The following is a 25,532-nucleotide window of genomic DNA, read 5'->3' on the forward strand; positions in this document are numbered from 1 at the left end:
ATCCACCCGACAACTCTCATCTGGGACCGATGTTTGGATCAACTGAGTTATCCTCAGTGCCTGGAGCTGGTGCTCAAACCAGTTGAGCCACTGGTTGTGAGAGGGGAAGAGAGAGAGAAGGGGGAGAGGATGGGGAAGAGAAGCATTTGGTCGCATCCCATGTGTTCCTTGACTGGAATCAAACCTGGGACGTCTGCAAGCTGGGCTGATGCTATATCCACTAAGCCACCCAATGGCCAAGGTCTAAAATTTTAAGTATTACAGTATAGTTGCAGATCTTTTCAAATCTTAGCCCTTCAAATGTGTTTTGTTTCTTCTTGAGGGAGTCACTTGGTTTTTACTGATATGATTGCCAGCTTTATTTCAGCAGATAGAAATGAGTAATTTAGTATCTTAATATATAAGCATAGCCTCTTATAAAAACTTAAAATCCTTGACTTCAGTAAATCAATCGATCAAAATTTTGTTTTAGGGGTTTATTATTTTATTTTATTTTAGCACGTACGTGAGATAAGGAGGGAGGGACAGACAGGAACAGACAGAAAGGAAGGGAGAGATGAGAAGCATCAATTCTTCATTGTGGCACCTTAGTTGTTCATTGATCGCTTTCTCCTATGTGCCTTGACCAGAGGGCTCCAGCAGAGTGAGTGATACCTTGCTCAAGCCAGTGACCTTGGGTTCAAGCCAGTGACCATGGGCTTAAAGTTGGATGAGCCTGCACTCAACCTTAGCATTCCAGGCCAAAGCCTATCCATTGTGCCACTGCATGGTCAGGCTGGATAGGTTTTTTTTTTTTTTTTTTTTTTTTCTTTTCTTTTTATTTTCTCTGAAGCTGGAAATGGGGAGAGACAGTCAGACAGACTCCCGCATGTGCCCGACCGGGATCCACCCGGCACGCCCACCAGGGCGACGCTCTGCCCACCAGGGGGCGTCGCTCTGCCACGACCAGAGCCACTCTAGTGCCTGGGGCAGAGGCCAAGGAGCCATCCCCAGCGCCCGGGCCATCTTTGCTCCAATGGAGCCTTGGCTGCAGGAGGGGAAGAGAGAGACAGAGAGGAAGGAGGGGGGTGTGGAGAAGCAAATGGGCGCTTCTCCTATGTGCCCTGGCCGGGAATCGAACCCAGGACTCCTGCACGCCAGGCCGACGCTCTACCGCTGAGCCAACCGGCCAGGGCATGGATAGTTTTAATATAAACCTAGGTAGCTAGATCACATCTCGTGCTCTTAACTATCATGTTATACTAATTTCCAGTTCTGTTACTAATGTTTATGTATAGATAATGATGTTAACTAAATAAATTTGAGTAGCACCATCTTCATTAATTTTAACTCTTAAGTAAGATAGCTATAAGGTTGAAAAATCGGGTATAATTATCTGGGGTAAAATTTATTTTTAAAGTTAAAAACAAATTTCCATTGATTTGAGAGAGAGAGAGAAGCATCAGTTCGTTATTCCACTTAGTTGTATACTCAGTGATTGCTTCTCATGTGTGCCCTGGCCTGGATGAACCCAGCCGCCTTGGCCTGCTGGGCAATGCTGTATGCATGTAGCTACCAGGCCAGGGCTATTTGGGGTAAAGTTACAAATTCTGCATTCTACATTTTGCCAGTGATGTATTTGATGGCATTAAGTGTGACTAAATTCAGTTATTGGTGTGGGGAGAATCAGCCAGGAATCGAGAATTTATTCTATAATTCAGCGTACCTGTCCTGAGTGCTCACTGTGTGCAAGTGCAAGGCACCACGTTGGTGCTGGGAGGAGAGGACCATTCCCTTAATGTTTCCCTCCCCTTCAGCCTGTAGTCAATAACAAATACTATCCAAATTGAATGAACTTGATTTACTGGTTGATGTGTAATTTGTAGAGTTTTATTTGATAATTTTTGTATTATTTATACTATTTATTTTAATGAATTTCCATTCACTCCCTTAAATGTAAGAAAAGGGAAAAACAGCCCATTTCTAATTTTATTTAGCTAATAGAGACAAATTTTAACCAGTAATTTACTTTTTAATGTTCTTTGCTTTTTCAGTTCTGGCATTCTGAACACCTGTGACAGCAAAAGCAGAAAAAGAAATAAGGCAGAAGTAGGAGAAATTTTAATTTGCTTTAAAAATTATTTTGAAACACTTTTAAACTCACAAGTAAGTTGACTATTGTACAAAATGGGGGTTTTGAGGTACCCTAATCCTGGCAGTAGAAAATCTGCTTGTAATTTTTGATTCCCTACCAAACCTTACTATTAAATAGCCCAGGGGTCCCCAAACTTTTTACACAGGGGGCCAGTTCACTGTCCCTCAGACCGTTGGAGGGCCGGACTATAAAAAAAACTATGTGATGGTGCAGTGGATAAAGTGTTGACCTGGAACGCTGAGGTCACCATTCAAAACCCTGGACTTGCCTGGTCAAGGCACATATGGGAGTTGATGCTTCCTGCTCCTCCCCCCTTTATCTCTCTCTCTCTCTCTCTCTCACTCTAACTCTCCTCTCTAAAATGAATAAGTAAATAAAAATTAAAATGAATAAGTAAATAAAAATTAAAAAACAAAAACTATGAACAAATCCCTATGCACACTGCTGCATGTTTCCCCTATTACAAGACACCACCTAAAAATAAGCCCCCGTCTTTTGGGGGTAAAATTAATATAAGACAGGGTCTTATAATAGGGGAAACGTGTGTAGTAATGTGGGGGGAGACTTTTGGGCAAAGGGAGGTTATTGGGGTCATTATGTTGTTGTACATTTGGGGGAGTATGGGGGCCATTGTACTGTGTAGTAATGGTTATAGTGCTTTGCCTTTCTTCCTACTTCTGCTGTCTGCTGTTATTTCACACTGCTTCCAGTGATGTGGGGTGCCACAGCTGCAGACCGATGTGCGTCATATGATGCTCTTCCGGAGCCCTGTCACGTGCGTCCCGTGTCACCGGAAGTATTGTAGGTGACCGAGGCCGCGCTTTGCGGCGCCGCCGCCAATACAGTGCTCCTCTCACTGACCACCAGTGAAAGAGGTGCCCCTTCCGAAGTGCGGCGGGGGCCAGATAAATGTCCTCAGGGGGCCGCAGTTTGGGGACCCTTGAAATAGCCTACTGTTCACTGGAAGCCTTACTGATAACATAATCACATATTTGTATGTTGTAAAAATCAAAAGGAAGATAAAACAGTACTGTATATAAATTTCATTGTTGGTTTATTTATGTGAGAGGAGGGGAGCTAGAGAGATAGACTCCTGCATGCTTCCCATATGGGATCCACCCAGCAACCCCTATCTGGAGCTGATGCTTGAATCAACCAAGCTATCCTCAGTGCCCAGGCAGAGGCTCTAACCAGTTGAGCCACTGGTTGCGGAAGGGAGAGAGGGAGAGAGTTGGGGGCGTGGAGAAGCAGATGGTTGCCTCTCCTGTATGCCTTGACTGGGAATCAAACCTGGGACATACATACCCTGGACCGACACTTTACCACTGAACCAATTGGCCAGGGCCTGTACACATTGATTGAAAGAAACCTGTATATAAGTAGACTTGTGTACTTCAAACATCATGTTGTGAAAGAGTCAACTAGAGTTTCATGAACATTAATAAACAAAATTACTCACACAGAAACCCTGTTAAGTTTTGCTAAATGTCATTTTATAGCAGAAGGGTCTAATCTAGGATCCTATTTTCACCCAGTTGATGTGTCTCTAATATATTTCACTTTAGAACAGTTTCTCGCTCTGGCTGAATAGGTTGGTTAGAGCATCATTCTGAAGGGCAGAGGTTGCTGATTCAATCCTGGTCAGGGCACATACAGGAACAGATGTTCCTCTTTCCTTGTCCCTTCCTCTCTCTAAAATCAATAAATAAACATTAAAAAAAATAGAACAGTTTCTCAGTCTTTGAGTTTCATGTCCTTGACCTTTTTGAAGGTTACAGGGCAGTCACTTTATAGAATGTGTCTCAACATGGGTGTTTGTCCAACGCATTTTGGGTAGGAATACCACAGTGTTCTCATTCTGTTCTGTTGAGCTGGACTTGATGTTTGTTCTGTGACATGCGACTAGTGTTAACCTGGATCACTTTGTTAAGATGATGTAGGACGTGTTTTCCTTTGTTGGTAAGTATTTTATGTGGAAATGCTTGGGGAATAATGAAAATGTCTTTTTAGAATCAAGGAGTCCCTGAGGCTGGAAATTTTTAATTTTTAGGGATGAAGGTTAATACAGGGACTTAAAATCCCATTTCAGATGTTGTCTAAGTCCTTGAAAGGGTAATGTTTTTCTGAGATTTAAATACCATGAAAAATGTTAAGAATTGGTTTAAATTTTATGGTGTATGATGTGGTTTGAAAGAAAATGGGGAATTATGAGCAGTCAGTTTGATCTGGATTAAATACTATTTAAACAATTTTGTGACTTTGAGCAATTTACATTTTTTGTCTAAGTTATCAGTTGTGTTTGTGTTGTTAAAAAAAAAAAAGACCTGCTTTGTAAAATTTGTCAAGCAGATGTCAACCTTTTATAACTAAACACACCAAGATCCTATTGTTGTTTGTATTGTTCAGAAGTGAAACTGATATGGTCAATGAATTACCCTAAACACATTTTCTATAGAAGCTACTAAGTGGACATAATTAGAACACATGGCAGTATGTTGAAAAAAATTTAAGACATTTATAAATTCTGTGTTCAAAATTTGAACTGATTGGCTAGATAGCTTTGTTCGTTAGAGCGTCATCCCAAAACACAGGTTGCTGGTTTGATCCCCAGCCAGGGCACGTACAGGAACAGATTGATGGTCCTCTCACTCTCTTCCCCTCTTAAAAATTAATAAAGTAAACATTTTTAAGAAATCTGAACTGGTTGTACTAAATGTGTACTGACATTTTAGGGATGAATATATTTCCTCTTCTGAAATATCGATTCATTAGCTCTTAGTGTAATTATAGGTTGAACATGGAGGTATTTATTTTTAAGATTTTATTTATTATCTGACCTGTGGTGGCACAGTAGCTAAAGTGTCGACCTAGAAAGCTGAGGTTGCCAGTTCGAAACCCATACTTACCTGGTCAAGGTACATATGGGAGTTGATGCTTCCTGTTCCTCCTCCATCCTTTGTAAAATGCATAAATAAAAAAATAAATTTTAAATTGATTTTAGAGGAGAGAGAGAGAATGGGGGAGAGGGAAGGAGCAGGAAACATCAACTTGTAGGTACTTCCTCTATGGGCCTTTCCTGGGCAAATCTGGGGTTTTGAACTAGTGACCTCAACATTCCAGGTCCCTCGCTTTATCCACTGCTCCACCACAAGTCAGGCAAACATGAAGGTATTTAAATACTATTGATTTTAGACGTAGAAAGACTATTCTAAAATATTGCCAGAATATAGTATTACATGATAATATAGATACTATTAATGTGACTGAATTTTGTTTAGGATGAACTCAGCTGGTTCAGCTATTAGATCCTTTCTATTTATCTTAGGTACTGTCTTATGACAAAATGTGTAACATCTTAGGTAATGGATTTTAAGTTTTTCTTAGTACTCATGATTTTGAAGAAATTGCTTTCTTTTATAAAGAAAAATTTTTCAAAAGTTTGGATCCCATTTCTTAGAATTAAATGATACCTAAAGTTATTATATACTTCTCACTGAAGATTTTTGTCTTATGTATATATTTAAGATTGATGAAGCCTTTTTTCCTTCAGTGAAAGGAGAGGAGGCAGAGAGACAGACTCCTGCATGCACCCCCACTGGGATCCACCTAATAAGCCCACTAGGGTGTTGCTCCATTGCTCAGCAACTGAGCTCTTCTTAGTGCTTGGGGCCAACTTACTCCAATCCAACCATGGCTGCAAGGGTGCGGTGGGGGAGGTGTGGAGAAGCAGATGAGGACATCCATATGCCAGGCTGACGCTTTACCACTGAGCCAACCAACCAGGGCCTGATGAAGTCTTCAGTCATTAATTTTGTTGAAACTTGGCTTTACTAGCTCTTAAAATGAATTTGTAAGTTTGAGTTTTGCCTCATATACAAAAATAACCTAAGACTAGGTCTCAGAGAATGGAAACAACTGAAAGAGATAGCTCATCCTAAAATCCAACCCAGAAAAAGAACATCCATAGCACCGGAAAGTCACACTGCATTTTTTTGGAATATAGGTCAAAAGCTTAAATTAGAATGGAGATTTTCCTTGTAAAAATATTGCCCTCTCCTTAAGCCTGTTGAATAATTACATAATTGAATACCACTACCTGTCCTTAACATTGTAGATTTTGATGGACAGTATTAGGTATTTTAGCTTATTAGGTAGATTTCCTTAGGTTTAACTGATCCAAGTATAAGGGGTTTAGTGATTACAGCTCTAGTACAAAACTTTGAGTTAGGAAAGTTGCTGATTTTTGCAATCTTTGTTTTTTATTTTTCATTTTTAAAGTTATATATATTTTTAAAAATTTTATTCACTGATTTTAGGTAGAGGAGAAATAGAGAGAAAGGTGACAGGGGTGAGTGAGAAGCATCAACTTGTACTTATTTCCCATATATGCCTTGACCAGGCTAGTGCCAGGGTTTTGAACTGGCAACCTCAGTGTTCCAAGTCGTCACTTTATCCACTGCGCCACCACAGGTCAGGCAAAATTATGTTTCTCAATTACAGTTTATATTCAGTATTATTTTGTATTAGTTTCAGGTAGTTTGACAATCATATGCTTTACACAGTGTACCCCCTGGTATTTTTAGTACTCATCTGGCACCATACATAGTGATTTTTGCAATCTTGAAGTTTATTTTATATACCTGTACTTATGTAAATGTACAGGGTAGATTTTAATTGCTTATTAGAAGAAAAAGTAACTAAGGTAACTTTAGCAGCCTATAAAAATTGTGAAAAGTTTTTTCTGGCCCTTGGTGGTTGGCTCAGTGGATAGAGCATAGGCCTGGTGTGTGGACGTCCCGGTTTTGATCTCTGGTCAGGGCACACATGAGAAGCAACCATCTTCTTCTATTCCCTTCTCTCTCCCCCTTCTCACTGTCTTCCCCTTTAGTAGCCAGTAGCTCTACTGGTTGCGCTATGGCCCTGGGTTTTGAGGATAGCTCAGTTGATTAGAGCATCAGCCCCAGATGGGGTTGCCTGGTGGATTCCAGTCGGAGCGCATGTGGGAGTCTGTCTTTCTGTCTTCTCTCCTCTCACTTAAAAAAAAGAAAAAAGTTTTTTTCTAAAGAAAAAATGTCCTGGTGCCTTGATTAATTCAAATCCATTTCTTCTAGTTGAGGGTGGGACACGAAAGATAAAATACAAAACATTCAGAATGGAAGAATTAAAGAAAATCGAGAAATTGAAAGAAGATACAGCAGACTCAGGTAGCTGTTTTGTGTTCCTGGCATGCTTTACTCATCCTTTTCTCTAGATGATGCTCTGCTTTGCCTTTTTACAATAGTGACTGCCTATCTTCTGATTTTGCGTGGGTTTAGCTATACTGCTAATCACAGTGCATCCCAGGTAACCTTTTACTGATTAGTCACAGTTAACTGGCCTTGGGTAGGGTAAGCTTGTGACACAAACCTCTGAAACTTTTGTACAAACAGTAGTAGGAAGATCTGATAGTCTGTTACTTGTGGGATTACAGTACAGGTGTGTGATAAAGATGCATGTGGCTGTCATCTCTGTTTTAGGGAAGAAACAGGACTGCTTATGAAGTAAGGTAGGTCCACGGGAGGGAGGGGGAAGAGATCACTCTAATGACATGTCTTATGTTCCTGGATCTAGCTGTGTGTGGAGTCAGTGCAACCTTTATATTGAATAATGTAAACAACAACAAAAAACAATAAACATTTTTTTCTTTACTTGAGATTATTTGAATTGAGAATTTGTAAATTTATAATCTAATAATAGTTCTGGTTAATTCATAACTTGTTCTTGAGAATAAAAATATTGTATCGTGTGGTTCCTGGAGTTGGTGCAATTCATAAGAATGTTATAAAATTATAGGATAAAATGTTTACAAAAATAGCAAAAAGTTGATAAGGTAGGAATTTTTGGAGGGGTAATGTGAAAGGCTAATAACATTGAAATGAAAATGGGAACTCCAATTTTACTACACTTGATCTTAGCCAAAAGGCTGAGAAGCGATGGGAACTCCAATTTTAGAAGTCAGAACTACCTTTGCCCTGTGGGCATTTACCAGTTTTACCACATGAAGTTGAGTTTTGAAAACTTGTAAGATGACAGGTTCAGAAATCAAAGTTTAGGACCTGTACAAAATTCAGGGGTCATATAGGAGACCCTTCTCAATAAGCTAAGAGTGCCAAAAAAAAAAAAACACAATAAAGAAAAGGGGTGATTGAGAAGTAAACCACACTTCATAAAAGTTTGTGGTCTCCGTTAACATCTCCTTGGTCCAAGCAAACGGAAGCCTTGAACTGGGATAATGGTGATCCCAGATACCTGGAAGAAGCTGCTTTCACCGTAGGCCTCAAGTCTAAAGTAATTTTTTAATATAAAGTTATCAGGACACAGTAAAAGAAATCAGGCATACATAGGATTAAATACCTTTTGTGTGAGCAAGAAACAACAGAAAATACACGTGCAAAAACTTGAGATTTTTAAATTATCAGAGACTATAAAAGTTATCCCTATTACATTTAAAGAAATATTATCAAGCTGGAAAATTCTTGAGTAGGAAACTAAAATGCTACATAGTATCAAATAGAAATCCTAGAAATGAAGATTTCTAAATAAAATAAAAAATGCAATAGATGGTTTTAATAACAGGATAAGCAGAAATGAAGCAAGAATTAGTGAAATGGAAGAAGAGTTTGAAGATAAGATAGAGTTTAGTTCAGAGAGAAAAATAAGAAAAAATGTACAAGAAGATGAGAGATTTAGGGCCTAGCATACATTTAATCTGAGTCTCAGCCCTGGCCAGAAAGCTGGTTGGTTAGAGAATCCTCCCAATGCACAGAGGTTGCCTTGTTTGATCACTGGTAGGGCACAAACGGAAACAAATCACTGTTTCTGTCTCTCTTTTCCCTTTTAATATGAGTCTCAGGATAAGTGAAATTGGGCAAGACAGCACCTGAAGAGATTTTAGCTGAGAATTTGCCACAATTGAAGGATGGTACTCCTTATTCAAAAAGCCGGTTGAGCGCTGGCAGGTTGGCTCAGCAGTAGAGTGTCGGCCCAGCGTGTGGAAGTCCTGGGTTCGATTTCTGGTGGGGACACAGGAGAAGCGCCCATCTGCTTCTCCACCCTTCTCCCTCTCCTTTCTCCCCCCCCCCCTTCCCCTCCTGCAGTCAAGGCTCCAGTAGAGCAAAGTTGGCCCTGGGTGCTGAGGATGGCTCCATGGCCTAGACCTCAAGTGCTAGAATGTCTCCCGACTGCAGGGGAGCAACGCCCCAGAAGGACCAAGCTTCGCCCCCTGGTGGGCATGCCGGGTGGATCCTGGTCGGGCGCATGCGGGAGTCTGTCTGCCTCCCTGCTTCTCACTTTGGAAAAATAAAAAAAAAAAAAAAAAAAAAAAGCAGCAGCAGCAGCCCAGTGAGCCTGACCTGTGGTGGCACAGTGGATCAAGCATCGACCTGGAATGCTAAGGTCGCTGTTTCAAAACTCTGGGCTTGCCTGGTCAAGGCACAGATGGGAGTTGATGCTTCCTGTTCCTATCCCCTTCTCTCTCTCTCTCTCTCTCTCTCTCTCTCTCTCTCTTTCTCTATCTCCTCTAAAATGAATAAATAAAAATAAATTTTAAAAAAACAAACAGTGAATGGCATACATATTGGATGTAAAGAAATCTGCATCTAGACACAGTAAAACTGTAGAACACCCAAGACAAAGAAAACATCTTTATAACCAGGGATGGGGGAGGAGGGGGTCATGGAGATTACCTTCAAAAGAGACTACAGATGACTCCTGAATAGCAACAACGAAGCGAACAGGTAGTGAAATAACCTCAGTGTACTGCAAGAAAGTAATTGTCAAATTAGATTTTTATTTCAGTGAAAATATCTTCCAAAAATAGAGGGAAATTGCCTTGGCTGGTTAGAGCATTGTCCCATAACTGTTGTGGGTTCGATCCCTAGTCAGGGCACATACAGGAACAGATTGTTGTTTCTGTCTCTTTCCTTTCCTCTCTGTAAATAAATACATTTTAAAAAGTAGTAAAGGAAATCTTAGTAAATAACAGTTTTCTATGAAAAAGGCATTCTAAAGGATTAACATGAAGCAGAAGGAAAGTCTAAGATGCAAGAAAGAATGACATAAATGTGGTTAAATGAGAATTAAATTGAAACAAAAATACTACATTTAAAACTATAAAATTGCCGGATAGCTCAGTTGGTTGGAGTGTGAAAGTTGCTGGTTCGATTCCTAGGTGGGCACATCAGAAGCAGCTGGCTCCATGTTCTTGTCTCTGTCTTCAATGAGTGAATGAAAATACAAAAGCTGAATAAGGGCCTACATCCACATAATCAGAACTAAAAGAACAAACTGGGATGGAACTTCATACAAGTTGACCATTGATTGACCATTTATGTACAATTATTATCAGACATTAGTTTAGTACTGGGCATAGGACCTCAGTAGATGGTAATGAGTGACCCAACAAATACTATAAAAAGTTTTGTTTATGAAAGTTGAGTGATACTTTTATTGCTTTGGGGGGAGGGGAGGTGCTCAGGAGATCTTGGTGAGGTGGTGGGTTGGTCACTTCCTCTTGACCATCATGGGCTTATGGCTGTGCAGCATGGTGTTGGCCCTGTGGATAGTGGCCGTGCGCAGATCCAGTTGGTACTTGTTATTGTGTATCATGTGTGTGATGCTGCCCAGGGTGGTGGTGGCCCAGATGTTCTTGTTGATGGTAGTCCACATGCAGGAGGTGGCTGGGTTTTGCTAGCCAGATCTCAGTTTCATGATGACTACCACACCATTGCTGCCAGCCGCTGGCTCCACACCCACCTTTTTTTTTTTTTTTTTTTACAGGACAGAGAGTCAAAGAGAGGGACAGATAGGGACAGACAGACAGAAACAGAGAGATGAGAAGCATCAATTATCAGTTTTTGTTGCGACACCTTAGTTGTTCATTGATTGCTTTCTCACAGGTGCCTTGACCGTGGGCCTTCAGCAGACCGAGTAACCCTTTGCTCGAGCCAGCGACCTTGGGTCCAAGCTGGTGAGCTTTGCCCAAACCAGATGAGCCTGTGCTCAAGCTGGTGACCTTGGGGTCTCGAACCTGGGTCTTCCGCATCGCAGTCTGATGCCCTATCCATTGTGCTACTGCCTGGTCAGGCTTTTTTTCTTTTTTCTTCCAAGTTAGACACAGACAGGAAGGGAGAGAGGATGAGAAGCGTCAACTCAGTTGTGGCACCTTAGTTGTTCATTGATTTCTTTCTCATACATGTCTTGACAGGTGGTGGGGGTGGGGGGCTCCAGCTGAGCCAGTTACCCCTTGCTCAAGCCAGCGACCTTGGGCTTCAAGCCAGTGACCTTTGGGCTCAAGCCAGAAACCATGGGGTCATGTCTATGATCCCACACTCAAGCCAGGTGAGCCCGTGCTCAAGCCAGTGATCTCGGGTTTTGAACCTCAGTGTTCCAGGCACCCGCTTTATCTACTGTGCTACTGCCTGGTCAGGGCACGCCCACCTTGTAAATCAACCTATTGTAGGGGATTGAGTTGACAGCCTTCAGATTGGGTTTGGTGTTGTACATCTACTTGTTTCTCTTTTTTCTTTTTTTGTGACAGAGAGAGAGGGACAGATTGGAATGGAGAGAGATGAGAAACATCAATTTTTCATTGCAGGACCTTAGTTGTTCAGTGATTACTTTCTCATATATGCCTTAGACCAGGGGCTATAGCAGACCGAGGGACCCCTTGCTCAAGCCAGCAACCTTGGGTTCAAGCTGGTGAGCCTTGCTCAAACCTGATGAGCCAGCTCTCAAAACTGGCGCCCTTGGCGGGGGACTTTTTGTGTTTTTGTTTGTTTGTTTTTTTCCTGAAGTGAGAGGCTGGGAGGCAGAGACAGACTCCCACGTGTGCTGGACCAGGATCCACCTGACATGCCCACCAGGGGGTGATGCTCTGCCCATATGGTCTGTTGCTACATTGTAACCTGAGCCATTCTAGCACCTGAGGTGGAGTCCATAGAGCCATCCTCAGCGCCTGGGCCAACTTCAATGTAAGAGAGAGATGGGAGAAGGGGAAGGGTGGAGAAGCAGATGGGCACTTTTCCTGTGTGCCCTGACCGGGAATCGAACCCCAGAGTTCCACACACCAGGCCAACGCTCTACTGCTGAGCCAGCTGGCCAGGGCCTCCCTCAGGGTTTTGAACCTGGGTCCTCTACGTCTCAGTCTGACACTCTATCCACTGCACCACTGCCTGGTCAGGCTCTACTTGTTTCTCTTGATTAGGAAGCTGGAGCAGTTCCCTGTGACCATCCATTGCAGAGGGACAGATGTGGCGGCAGTTCCTCACAGCCGGAGATGTAAAGAGCTAAAAAGTGTTTCTTTAGTAAGGAAAGAAATTCTGCCCTGGCTGGATAGTTCAGCTGGTTAGAACATCCTCCTGAAGCTCGGGTTGCTGGTTCCATCCCTGGTCAGAGAACATACTGGAACAGATCAGTGTTCCTCTCTCACTCCCTCTCCTTTCCTCTTTCTTGCTCTCAAGTGAATATAATAAATAAACATTAAACAAATAAGAAATTCAACCATTTCAATAGTAATGAGGTATTCATAATGATACGGTCATAGAATTCAAAATGTTGGTGAGACTGGTGAATTTAGTGTTTATAAACATATCTGATAGGTATATTCAATAGATGTTGATTTATTTTTTGTCTGTCAGACTTTGAAAGAGTGTTTTAATTTATTGATCTTTAGAGGGAGAGAGGGAAAAACATTGATTTATTTTTCCACTTAGTTATACATTTAATGGTTGATTCTTGTGTATGCCCAGACCGGGTATCAAACTCAAAACCTTGGCATAGTAGATGTTACTGTAACCAACCGAGCTACCTGGCCAGGGCTATCCAACCCTTAATTTAAAATGAGGGGGTTCATAAAAGGTCAGGAACCTTCATAGTGGTTGACTTAATGTCTGTTCTCTGTTAATAAGTGAAGAGCCTGGGTGCAGCCCACTGGGGTTACAGATTTTGTTAGTGGTCTGGCAAGCGGGCTTTCTTGGCTGCTGGTTCTGTGAGGACCAGTGCTTTGTGCCTCATGCTCCATAAGCTTACATCACTGGCCTGGTATGTCCTCTCGTGTTCAGTGTTAATGCCACTGTGAGGCAGTTTCCTTGTGGGAAAGGGGAGAGAGGCAGCAGTCACTGAATGATGGGTGCAGGGAAAACGTTCTATGAATAGTTTTGACTTGACTAAAGGGAAATGATGTCTTATGACTGACAAAGGACAGTTCTATAAATTTCTCTTGTAATCCACATTCACCCATTTCTAGAGAGCAGAAAACCCCAAGCAAAATGTGTTGTTTCCCATTAAACATGGGTGGACTTGGTCACCTTCAAGGTTCTTCCCTTTGAAAATGCCTCCTGAAAAGTTCTGCTAGTGAAAATAGGACCTCTCAATGCCTCTGGCAATTTGGGGTTTTGGTGTGGCATCTGTCTCCTACTTCTTAACATTGAGTGAGAATGACATACCAGATTTATGGCAATTTAAGGTGAGAAGTGGAAATCACAATAGGCAGAATATTATCCTAGTGTTACATTCTGTCTCTGATAGTGGCTATATGACCTTGACAAGTGATTGTTTTTGTAAAGTAAACACATTTCCTTTTTCTTTTGCTGGAGAATGAAAGGAAGAGATTATTAAGAAATAAGAACTTTCAGAAATTTTGATAGTATATTCTAAGTGAACATTCAGATTATTGAAAAATAATACGCTTTTGACCTGACCAGGCAGTGGCGCAGTGGATAGTGTCAGCCTGGGACACTGAGGACCCAGTTTTGAAACCCTGAGGTTCCCAGCTTGAGCGTGGGCTCACCAGCTTCACTGCGGGTTGTGGGCTTGAGCGTGGGATCATAGGTATGACCCCGTGGTTGCTGGCTTGAGCTCAGAGGTCACTGGCTTGTAGCCCAAGGTCGCTGGCTTGAGCAAGGGGTCATTGGCTCAGGGGGCACCCCCCATCAAGGCACATATGAGAAAGCAATCAATGAACAACTAAGGTGTGCAATGAAGAATTGATGCTTCTTATCTCCCTTCCTTAAAATAATAATGTGACTTTGTTGTCCATTCTGACTGAACCACATTTTAATATAAATTTATTTAAACTTATTTATCTAATGGAAAAGAATTTTTCTGCTTGACTACTGGAAGTGCAGTGGATAGAACATCAACCTGCGATGCTGAGGTCTCTGGTTCAGAAATCCCTGAGGTCACCAGCTTGAGCTGGGGATCAACAAGATCCAAAGGTTGCTGCCTTGAGTCCAAAGGTCACTGGCTGGGATTCAAGTCCCTCCTTAGGTGTCCCCCTCCCCTTCAAGGCACATATGAGAAGCAGTCAATGAACAACTGTTGTAAAGCAGCTACAAAGTGATGCTTCTCATCTCTTCTCTCGTTTTCTCTCTCTCTCAAAAAAGAAAAAGAATCACTCTTGCTTGATGCTTTTCCTGATTCTGTGTTCAAGATAGAGATCTTGTTTTGGGAAACAAAATTGCCTCTTAATTGTTTATAGTTGTATGAATATAAGTGAATTGTTTCTATTATCATTTTTTGTGATCAGCTTCTACTCTGTATGTGTATTTTATTACTGTTGATGCGTAAATCTAGTTTAGCAGTTAATTCATGTGGTAACAGATGGGAGATCACAGTTTTTTGGTTTTTAAAATTTTTATTTATTGATTTTAGCAAGAGAGGAAGGGAGAGAGAAAGAGAGACAGGAACATCTATCTGCTCCTGTATGTGCCTTCATTGGGGAGTGAACGGGCAACCTCTGTGCTTCAGGATAGTGCTCTAACCAACTGAGCTCTGTGGCCAGGGCTGGATCACAGTTTTTAGTAATAAAGAAATAGGTCATCCTGTTTAGTAATAGGGAAAACATTTAGGTACATTTTTAGCCCAAATGATTTTCATGTTAACAGCTCTGTGTGTTCTTTGGAATGTTGGGGCTTTAGTTAAGAGATACCCAGGTATTCAGTAAATTAATTACAGTATATACATAAATGTGTTTTTTGGAATTCCCATTCATTTATACTTCCAGTCTTTATTATTTAGTCATCCTTTCATATTGTTTGATTATTTGATCTCTTGTGAAGACTAGAATTAATACAATTAAATTAAAAGAGCTGACTTTCCACAGGCACCTAATTTAGCATACCATTGATGAAAAAACAATTTTTTTAGTATGAGAATTTAAAAAAAATTGCTTCAGATTTTGCCTTAGAGTGTCTTTATGCAGTATATTTTTGCTTTTTAATTTTGATAAAATAGAACAAAATTTACCATTGTAGTCATAGTTTTCTGACATTAAGTGCAATCTCGTTGTGCAACCATCACCACAATCTTCAGAAGTTTTTCGTCATCCTAAATTAAAACTGTATGCATTAAACAGTAACTCCCCATTACTTCCTCCCCTTAGTCCTTGGCAACTACCATTATACTTTCTGTCTCTATGAATTTAACTGTTACAGGTGTCTCATGTGAGTATAATCATGCAATATTTGTCCTTTTGTGTCTAAAGTATTTCACTTTAATATTTTCTACCTTTTTATTTTTTGTAGAGTAATATTTTCACGGTTCATCTATGTCATAGCATGTATCAGAACTTTATTTCTCGTTAAGGTTGAATTATATTTCATTTTATGTATATATCACATTTTGTTTATCTGACAATGGACATTTGTTTCCATCTTTTGGTTGTTGTGAATAATGTTGCTGTGAACATGGGTGTAACAAGTATGTGTTCAAATCCCTGTTTTCAGTTATTTTGGGTGTACACCCAGAAGTGGGATTTCTCCATCATGCTAATTCTGTTTACTTTTTTAAGAAACTGCTAAATGGTTTTCTACAGTGGTTATACCATTTTACATTTCTAATAGCAATGCACAGGGTTTCAGTATTTCTACATCCTTGCCAGCACTTACTGTTCAATGTTTATATGTGCTTGGAATTCAGCTTTGAGGCTTTTTGCTGATATTAAAGTATCAGAAAATGTTTTCTAAAGGGAATAATACCCTGTATTATAAAGGAATCTTAGATGGCATTTGTCCAGCAACCTATTTCCTTTTTAGTGAAAAAGGAGAAAATATCTTCACCCACCCTCAGTCTACTTTACCCTCTTATTTTTTATAGTCATTGTGTGTATGGGAGAAAGGGAATTTTGCATCCCTTTTCAATGTTGAACTTTTTTTTTGGATTTTTTTGAAGTTAGAAGTGGGGAGGCAGTCAGACAGACTCCCGCATGCGCCCACTGGGATCCACCCGGCATGCCCACCAGGGGGCGATGCTCTGCCCATCTGGGGCATTGCTTAGTTGCGGGCAGTCATTCTAGCACCTGAGGTGAGGCCATGGAGCTACCCTCAGTGCTCAGGGCCAACTTTGCTCCAATGGAGCCTTGGCTGCAGGAGAGGAAGAGAGAGAGATAGAGAGGAAGGAGAGGGGGGAAGGGTGGAGAAGCAGATGGGCATGTCTCCTGTGTGCCCTGACCTGGAATCAAACCTGGGACTTCCTCACGTGGGGCCAACGCTCTACTACTGAGTCAACCAGCCAGGACCCCTATGTTGAATTTTAATAGAGCTAAGTAGTTAAGTTTATTATTTCTTTCCTTTACTTGGGAGAAATTTTAACTGGTTTTGGAATTTTATTTTGGGGGATACTGCTGACCTAATTTTATGGAAAGAAAACTTGATGGAAAGTTATAGGATAGATGCTCTTATAGGATAGTCGTTATGGGAAATAAGTCTTGGTTTTTATAGTGTAAATTAAAGCAGTCTGTGGAGGACCTCACATCTATAACCTTATGTCTAGCAGGACACTGGATTTCTGCCACTTATTTTCTTTTAACTTTTCTTGCATAGGGGTCATGGCCCAAGTAGCAACGTCTGCCCTGCCAGTTGAAGATGAAGAGTCTTCAGAGAGCAGGATGGTGGTGACGTTTCTCATGTCTGCTCTTGAGTCCATGGTGAGATGACGTTGCAGTTCTATTAAATGTTCTATGGTTGGATGGGATTGGACTTCTGGGTGAGATTAATTTATTCTTGTAAAACATAATAGTTTTTTAGTTTATTAGTAAGAGGAGGGTTGTTTTTTTCTTGATTAGTAGTTATGGATTTAAGCTTTTCAAATCAGATTTTATTACTATGTTTCAGAATATTCTTAACTTACCCTTTTTACCTACAAATATCTTAGGCAGTCCTTTATTTTTGCAAAAATTGACTTTGAATTATTTGTAATATAGTATTTGAATTTTCTCGGAATGCGTTCGTATAGTGTGATGCTGGTGTTTTATTGTATCTGTATAAAGAACATTACCAGAATTTTGGTCCATAGGATCATAGTCACTATTTTATATCCTTTGTTTTTTTGTGCTACACATTCACAATTGTACTAACTCTGCCACCCGATACTAAATATGTAGTGTGTTAGCTCTTTATTTTCAAAAGAACCATATCATACATAATTATAGCAAAATATTAGTAATACAATTTGCTTATCATGTTTCTATGGATATGTAGCTAGAAATCTAGATTTTGAGCTCATAACTCAGCCTTGGCTGGTTAGCTCAGTTGGTTAGAGTGTTATCCCAGAACAACAAGGCTGTGGGTTCAGTCCCTGGTCAGAGCGCGTATAGGAAGCACCCAGTGGGTGCACAGCCAGTGGAACAGCAGTGGGATTCTCTCTCTCTCCCTGCCTCTCCCCCTCATTCTCTCCCCTTCTTCCTTTTTCTCCCTCTTCCCCTCTCTAACTCTTCCTTTCTCCCTTTCTCTTCCTTCCTCCTTCCCCCTTCCTCTCTCTCTCTCTCTCTCTCCAAAATCAGTCAATAATAAAAATGTTTTATAAAGTATCAGATTTAGTTTTTTTTTTAATACATTGAAAGGAAATGTTCTAAAGTATGAAGAAGCTGTGTGTTTTCTTTTGTTGTGTTGACTAGTATTTGAGTTTAACCTCACAGGTCTTAGTATGACATAGTTTGTAGATTTCTTGTTTTCCTATTAGGGCAATTCTCTTTCTTTCTTTCTTTCTTTCTTTCTTTCTTTCTTTCTTTTTTTTTTTTTGAGAGAGGAAGTTAAAGAAATGAGAAGCATCAATTTGTAGTTGTGGCACTTCAGTTGCTCATTGATTGCCTTGACTGGGGGGGGGTGCTCAAGTCAAGCCAGTGACCCCTTGCTCGGCGACCTTGCACTTCATGCCAGTGAACATGGGATCATGTCTGTGATCTAAGCTCAAGTTGACGACCCAGCGCTCAAGCCCAGTGACCCCTTGCTCGGCGACCTTGCACTTCATGCCAGTGAACATGGGATCATGTCTGTGATCTAAGCTCAAGTTGACGACCCAGCGCTCAAGCCCGAAAAGCCCATGTGCAAGCTGACAACTTCAGGGTTTTAAACCTGGGACCTCAGTGTCCCAGGTCAGTGTTCTGTCCACTGCGCCACCACAGGTCAAGCAACTATTTAAGAATTTTAAAAAACTATCCTTAAAGAAATTTTAGAATGGTTAGTGGCTATTTAAAGTCACTTATTGCTGCTTTGTGATCATAAAACCAGCCAAAATGTGTGCTTTAATGTTAAATGTTAATTTAGAGGTTAAACCCTACTCTGTTGATACTAAAATACTTTATTTCCTGCTGATCTCTACATAGTATAATAGGGTAACATAGGGCCTGTTATCTTCCCTAGAGTGTCTTTGTAATTTTTTCATCTTTGACAGTCAATTTATTATCCTTAGCTTTTATTTATTCCTCTCCAACCAGCAGGAGTATTGCTCCTCACGTTCGTAGTTACATGTTATGAAATATAATTATAGACATATGGGTTGATTTCATTCTTTCCTTGGCATATAGGTTTCTTTGACCTATTCCTTGTATAGTACATGAACCTTGCTTTGTTGTTTATACATATTGCCTTTGGTGATAGGGTTCTCCAATTAAGAGAGTGGATAGCACAATAAGAATGCACTCTCTTGCCTGACCAGGCACTGGCGCAGTGCATAGAGCATCGACTGGGATGCGGAGGACCCAGGTTCGAAACCTGGGGTTGCTGGCTTGAGCCCAAAGGTTGCTGGCTTGAAGTCCCAAAGTCACTGGCTTGAGCAAGGGATCACTTGCTCTCCTGTAGTCAAGGCACACAGAGAAAGCAATCAATGATCATCTAAGGAGCCACAGTGGAGAATTGATGCTTGTCATCCCTCTCCCTGCCTGTCTCTATCTGTCTCTCTCTCTGCCTCTGTCACACACACACACACAAAAATGCAGTGTAACAATTATAGTCCAGCATGATTCTTTCTGCTGGGAACAGCTTTTGGCTCATCTCTAGGTCAAAAGTTCTCTGTGGCTTTATTATATAATTCAAAAGATTTCTGATCATTGCAGTAGATACATTATTCATAATAATTTTTTTTCATTTTTATTTTTTACAGAGACAGAGTCAGAGAGAGGGATAGACAGGGACAGACAGACAGGAACGGAGAGAGATGAGAAGCATCAATCATCAGTTTTTTATTGCGACACCTTAGTTGTTCATTGATTGCTTTCTCATACGTGCCTTGACTGTGGGGCTACAGCAGACCAAGTAACCCCTTGCTCAAGCCAGTGACCTTGGGTGCAAGCTGGTGAGCCTCACTCAAACCAGATGAGCCTACACTCAAGCTGGTGACCTCGGGGTCTCAACCTGGGTCCTCCACATCCCAGTCCGACGCTCTATCCACTGCACCACCGCCTGGTCAGGCTCATAATAATGTTTTAAAGTAATAGTATACAAGTAATTTCCATTTAGGGAATTAGAGAGTGGTTATTATACAATTCAAAAACAAATGAAGGAACCTGGTGTAGCAGTGGATAAAGCATCGACCTGGAATGCTGAGGTTGCAGGTTTGAAACTCTGGGCTTGCCTAGGGCAGGCACATATGAGAGTTGATGCTTCTTGCTCCTCCTCCCTCCCCCTGCCTTCTCTCTAAAATGAAAAATTTAAAAAAAGCAAATGGAGGAAAGCTGTAGTATTCAACAAATGAGAAAATAGACTCTTTGGCAAACAGGCAATTTTAAGTCTTTATCATGTGCCAAGTTAAATTCTAGGTGAGTTAAAATAAAAAATAGTTAGGCCCTGGCCGGTTGGCTCAGCGGTAGAGCGTCGGCGTAGCGTGTGGAGGACCCGGGTTCGATTCCCGGCCAGGGCACATAGGAGAAGCGCCCATTTGCTTCTCCACCCCTCTGCCGTGCCTTCCTCTCTGTCTCTCTCTTCCCCTCCCGCAGCCAAGGCTCCATTGGAGCAAAGATGGCCCGGGCGCTGGGGATGGCTCTGTAGCCTCTGCCCCAGGCGCTAGAGTGGCTCTGGTCGCAACATGGCGACGCCCAGGATGGGCAGAGCGTCGCCCCATGGTGGGCATGCCGGGTGGATCCCGGTCGGGCGCATGCGGGAGTCTGTCTGACTGTCTCTCCCTGTTTCCAGCTTCAGAAAAATGAAAAAAAATAAAAAATAAAAAAATAAAAAATAGTTCTAGTAAGACAAATTAAAAAACCACAAAAAATAGCCTGACCTGTGGTGGCACAGTGGATAAAGCGTCAACCTGGAAATGCTGAGGTTGCAGGTTCGAAACCCTGGGCTTGCCTGGTCAAGGCACATATGGGAGTTGATGCTTCCTGCTCCTCCCCCCTTCTCTCTCTCTCCTCTCCCTCTCTCTCTCCTTTCTAAAATGAATAAATTTAAAAAATAAAAAAATAAATATTTAAAAACCCACAAAAAATACGTACTTGTATACATATTTCTGTAAGCAGCTTTTTATGCTTAAAGTCACTGAGGTATTTCTATGCATCTGTGGGGAAACACTGCTAACACAATGGGAAAATGAGCAAAGTATATGCTAATTTACAGAAAAATATCTAAGGTACAATACTCTTTCATTTCTTTTTCTCTTTCATCTCTCTTGCTCTCTTTCTCTTGTTTTTTCTCTCTTTTTCTTTCTTTTCTTTTCAAGAGGAGGGGAGATTGACAGATTCCTGCATTCAACCTGACCAGGATCCACCCAGCAACCCCCATATGGGACCAGTGCTCTGCTGATAACGGAGCCATGCTCACAACCGCACTATTTTTAGCGCCTGAGGTGGAGGCTCCACAGAGCCATCTTCCACACCTGGGGTCAACGCTCAGATCAATCAAGGCATGGCTGCAGGAAGGGGAGAGATAGAGATATCTATCTACCTATATCTATATATCTATATATCTATATCTATCTATCTATCTATCTATATATATATATATAGAGAGAGAGAGAGAGAGAGAAGGGGGAGTGGGAGGAGTGGAATAGCAGATGGTCTCCTGGGTGCCCTGACCAGGAATCAAACCTGGGACATTCACATGCTGGGTTGATACTCTACTGCTGAGCCATACGGCCAGGGCCTGTACTCTTTCATTTTTAATACCAATTAGTGGATTATTGGCTACACTAAGTACCCTTCTAAAATGTTTCTGGAAAAGTTGCACAATAATATTTGCGAGGTAAGAGATTGTGAATTAGCTCTTCTAGAAGTACAAAAAGGTATGAACTGAAAGAGCCTTGCTTTATAATTTTTAGTAGGTTTTGAGAACCTTAAAAGTATTTAATAAAGTTTTCTGTGTCTCTGACTCCCTTCTGAGAAAGTCAATTGTGGTATACATTTATAAATATTTTGTTCCCAGATTATTATTTCAGTGTTATTTTTTGGAGTGATCATTGGAATCTTCAACATTTTTAATAAGGCTAGCATGAAATGAATTATTGTATATCCATAAATTAGAATGTTATGTTATATACTCAGTTAAAATTTTAAAAAGTATTTAACTTCACAGGAAATGCTTAGTAAAAGTACATATGTCTAAATGTGATTCTAGTTGTGTATAGTTATGGGGATACTTCTAGGGGTGGATTATGTAATGGATATTGTGCTATGGCTTCCAGACCTCTCTTTAGGACTGGTAGTACTAATCACCCCAGCTACTGTATGTTAGAGGATCCCTTACCCCAAATCTGTCCTCTTCTTTGGGAAGGTCCATTTCAGCTCCAGAGTTCTCTTGATGCAGGTACATCAGTTCTGTCTGCCAAATCTGGCTCCCCTCACACTTCACACGGTGTTGTTATGGAAGAGTACTCTCCAGTAAACCTGATTGCATATCTGAGTCTGTTTCTTGGAAATTTGACCTACAACAGATTACAAGAGATCTCTGCTTCTTTTTAATGAATTATATGTTTTCTTCTGTTTAAAATAAAGGTTAAAAACTATTCAAAAAGAGAGGTACCTTAATAAATAAAATGGGATTATTTTTATATATATATAAAAATAATATATATATATATAAATATATATATATAACTTCAGGCCAGAAAGTGGAAACTTTATCTGTTTCCAGTTATGTATTAAGAAAGTTTAAGTGATAAGGATTTTTTTATTCATCCAGCAGAAACAATGCTTTTATTTATTTTAAAAAAATTTGTTCATTGACTTTTTTCCCCCCTAGAGAAGAAGGGAAAGAGAGGGGAGGGGGATAGAAAGCATTTGTTGTTCCACTCAGTTGTGCATTCTGTGGTTGCTTCCTGTGTGTGCCCTGACTGGGATCAAACCCACAACCTTGTTGTTTTGGGAGGACACTCTTAACCAACTCAGCTGGCTGCCAGGGCACAATGCTTTCAGCTTATATCTGTATATATAACTCTTCTTTGTTTCTACTTCAGTGTAAAGAACTGGCCAAGTCCAAGGCAGAAGTGGCCTGCATTGCAGTGTATGAAACAGATGTATTTGTCGTTGGAACTGAGAGAGGACGTGCTTTTGTCAATACTAGAAAGGATTTTCAGAAAGATTTTGTGAAATATTGTGAGTTATATTTTTATGTTTTACATTTCATAAATATTAAACCTAAATATTTGTGCATTAACACATGTCATTGTATTCTAAAGCAGAATGAGATTTATACCAAAAAACACTTTCTGAAATGTCCATGGAGACATTTCAAAATGCTCAAAATGAATCACTGGCATCGTGTATATAAGGGTAAATACTAAAGAGTTTAAGAAAGTGGTAAATGTTTATTGTACTACTCAGCTCCTTGATTGTTATTACTTTGAATTGATGAAATACATTAACGAGAACGTAAATTTTGAACTGATTGAAAGTTATTATTCAGATAAACTGTTCTTTTCTTGATAGATAATAGATGTGTTATAATCAGTCTTTCTTTGTGTATTAATTTTTTCTAAGCATAATGCAGAGTTAAACAGGTCTCCCCCATTCCCCAGTGGAATCGACTTGTCTGAGTCTTCACTGAGTTTGGTTATTCTCCAATTGGGCATTTATCCAGTTGGTGAACTTACATGACACTGGAATGAGTCCAGTAGTGAATTTCACTCTAGGTCAGTGGTCGGCAAACCGTGGCTCGCTAGCCACATACGGCTCTTTGGCCCCTTGAGTGCAGGAGCAAATGCCAGCTTAAGAGTACCCTAATTAAGTTAATAACAATGTACCTACCTATATAGTTTTAAAAATTTGGCTCTCTAAAGAAATTTCAATCGTTACTCTGTTGACTAATGAGTTTGCCGACCACTGCTCTAGGTTATTAATACCTATGGCCTTTCACAGTTTGACAGTTTTGTACCTCTGTTTAACTTAACACTATCCAAAGATTTTATATTAATTCTGTAATACAGCAGTTTTTAAACACAGAGAACAATAAGGTTGGGTATGTCGGCATATAATATATGTCTTTAAGATCCCCCAATGTTTTTTTTTCTTTTCCAAGTGAGAGGAGGGGAGATATAGAGACAGACTCCGGCATAAACCCCAACCGGGATCTACACGGCAACCCTCTTCTTGGGCCGATGCTTGAATCAACTGAGCTATCATCAGCGCCCTGGTCAAAACATTTAAACCAGTTGAGCCACTGGCTGAAAGAGGGGAAGAGAGAGAAAGAGAAAGAGAGAGAAGGAGGAGGGGTGGAGAAGCAGATTGTCACTTCTTCTTTGTGCCCTGACTGGTAATCAAACCTGGGACATCCACACACCAGGCTGACGCTCTACCACTGAGCCAACCAGCCAGGACCTATTTTATTGATTTTAGAGAGAGAGAGAGAGAGAGAAAGACAGGAACATCAATCTGTTCTTGTATGTACCCTGACTGGAAATCAAACTGGGAACTTTTGTGCTTTGGGACAATGCTCTAACCAGCTGAGCCATCTGGCCAGGGCAATTTGTAGGATTTTTAGGTATAGCTACACTTATTTCAGCGATGATCATCATTTTTTATTATTTTCATTCAAGTCATTTATGTCTTCTAGCATTTTATTTTTAAAGTTTCTCCCTTCCCTTTTATCTTAATATAATACATATAAACGTTGGAATATAGAAATAAATATTCTTACTAAAAGCCGGGTTTTACGATAACAGATATAGGCCTTTGTGTATCATTAATTATTTTACAGGTGTTGAAGAGGAAGAAAAGGCTGCAGAGATGCATAAAATGAAATCTACAACCCAGACAAATCGCATGAGTGTAGATGCTGTAGAGATTGAAACACTCAGAAAAACAGTTGAAGACTACTTCTGCTTTTGCTATGGTAAGGTTATACACTTGAATTTTCTTTTCTTTGTTTTTTTAAGTGAGATGAAGGGAAACAAAGACAGACTCCCGCATGCGCCCCAACTAGGATCTACCTGGCAAGCTCCCCTACTGGTGATGCTCTGTCCATCTAGGGTTGTTGCTCTGCAACTGAGCTCTTTTTAGCGCCTGAGGTGGAGACTCCACAGAGCCACCCTTAGCACCCAGGGCCAACTCACTCAAACCAATGGAGCCATGGCTGTGGGACATGAGACAGAGACAGAGACAGAGAAGGGGGAGATTGGAGAAGCAGATGGTCACTTCTCCTGTGTGCCCTGACTGGGAATTGAACCCAGGCCATCCACACACCAGGTTGACACTCTACCACTCAGCCAACTGGCCGGGGACACACTTGAATTTTTTAAAAGATACATTATATAATTGAGCTTTCTAGAAGGTAGATTTAACATTATATAACATACTTGTACAAATTGAATGAATTTATAAATATTGAGGTAACTCTAGGAACAACCTTATTTTCTATTTGTAGTTTGAAGGAACCTAAAAACAAATGTAGCTATTAGAGCTAGGGGCTTTTTGTTTGTGTTTGTTTTTTAAGAGCAATTATAGATTCATGGCAAATTTAAAAGTCAAGTACAGAGATTTCACATATATTCCCTTGACTTCACACGTGCATAGCTCTTTACTGTCACTGTCCCCACCAGAGAATCTGCATTAGTACATCATAATAATCCAAAGAGAATTATTTTTTTATTTTTCCATTGATTTGAGGGAAGGGGGGGAAGAGAAGCATCAACTCGTTGTTCCACTTTGTGTACCAGT

General features: G+C 40.6%; 1 protein-coding gene and 1 pseudogene across 13 annotated transcripts in view; one reads left to right on the forward strand and one right to left on the reverse strand.

Moving 5' to 3' along the window:
• Positions 1-25,532, forward strand: part of GTF2I (general transcription factor IIi) — a 135,797-nt gene that overhangs the window by 25,205 nt on the left and 85,060 nt on the right. For 9 of the 13 annotated variants that reach the window (XM_066274598.1, XM_066274596.1, XM_066274600.1 and 6 more), the window contains exons 2-5: positions 7,246-7,338; positions 16,993-17,096; positions 22,835-22,973; positions 24,574-24,708. In XM_066274598.1, the coding sequence (XP_066130695.1) occupies positions 7,246-7,338; positions 16,993-17,096; positions 22,835-22,973; positions 24,574-24,708 (471 nt within the window). Of the gene's footprint in view, positions 1-2,033; positions 2,146-7,245; positions 7,339-16,992; positions 17,097-22,834; positions 22,974-24,573; positions 24,709-25,532 lie in introns of all 13 variants that reach the window. The other 4 variants (XM_066274603.1, XM_066274609.1, XM_066274608.1 and 1 more) reach the window with 2 other exon arrangements.
• Positions 8,017-8,108, reverse strand: LOC136336821 (U2 spliceosomal RNA; annotated as a pseudogene).

The sequence above is a fragment of the Saccopteryx bilineata genome, chromosome 4 (genome assembly GCF_036850765.1).
Source record: "Saccopteryx bilineata isolate mSacBil1 chromosome 4, mSacBil1_pri_phased_curated, whole genome shotgun sequence".
Taxonomy (NCBI): Eukaryota; Metazoa; Chordata; class Mammalia; order Chiroptera; family Emballonuridae; genus Saccopteryx; species Saccopteryx bilineata.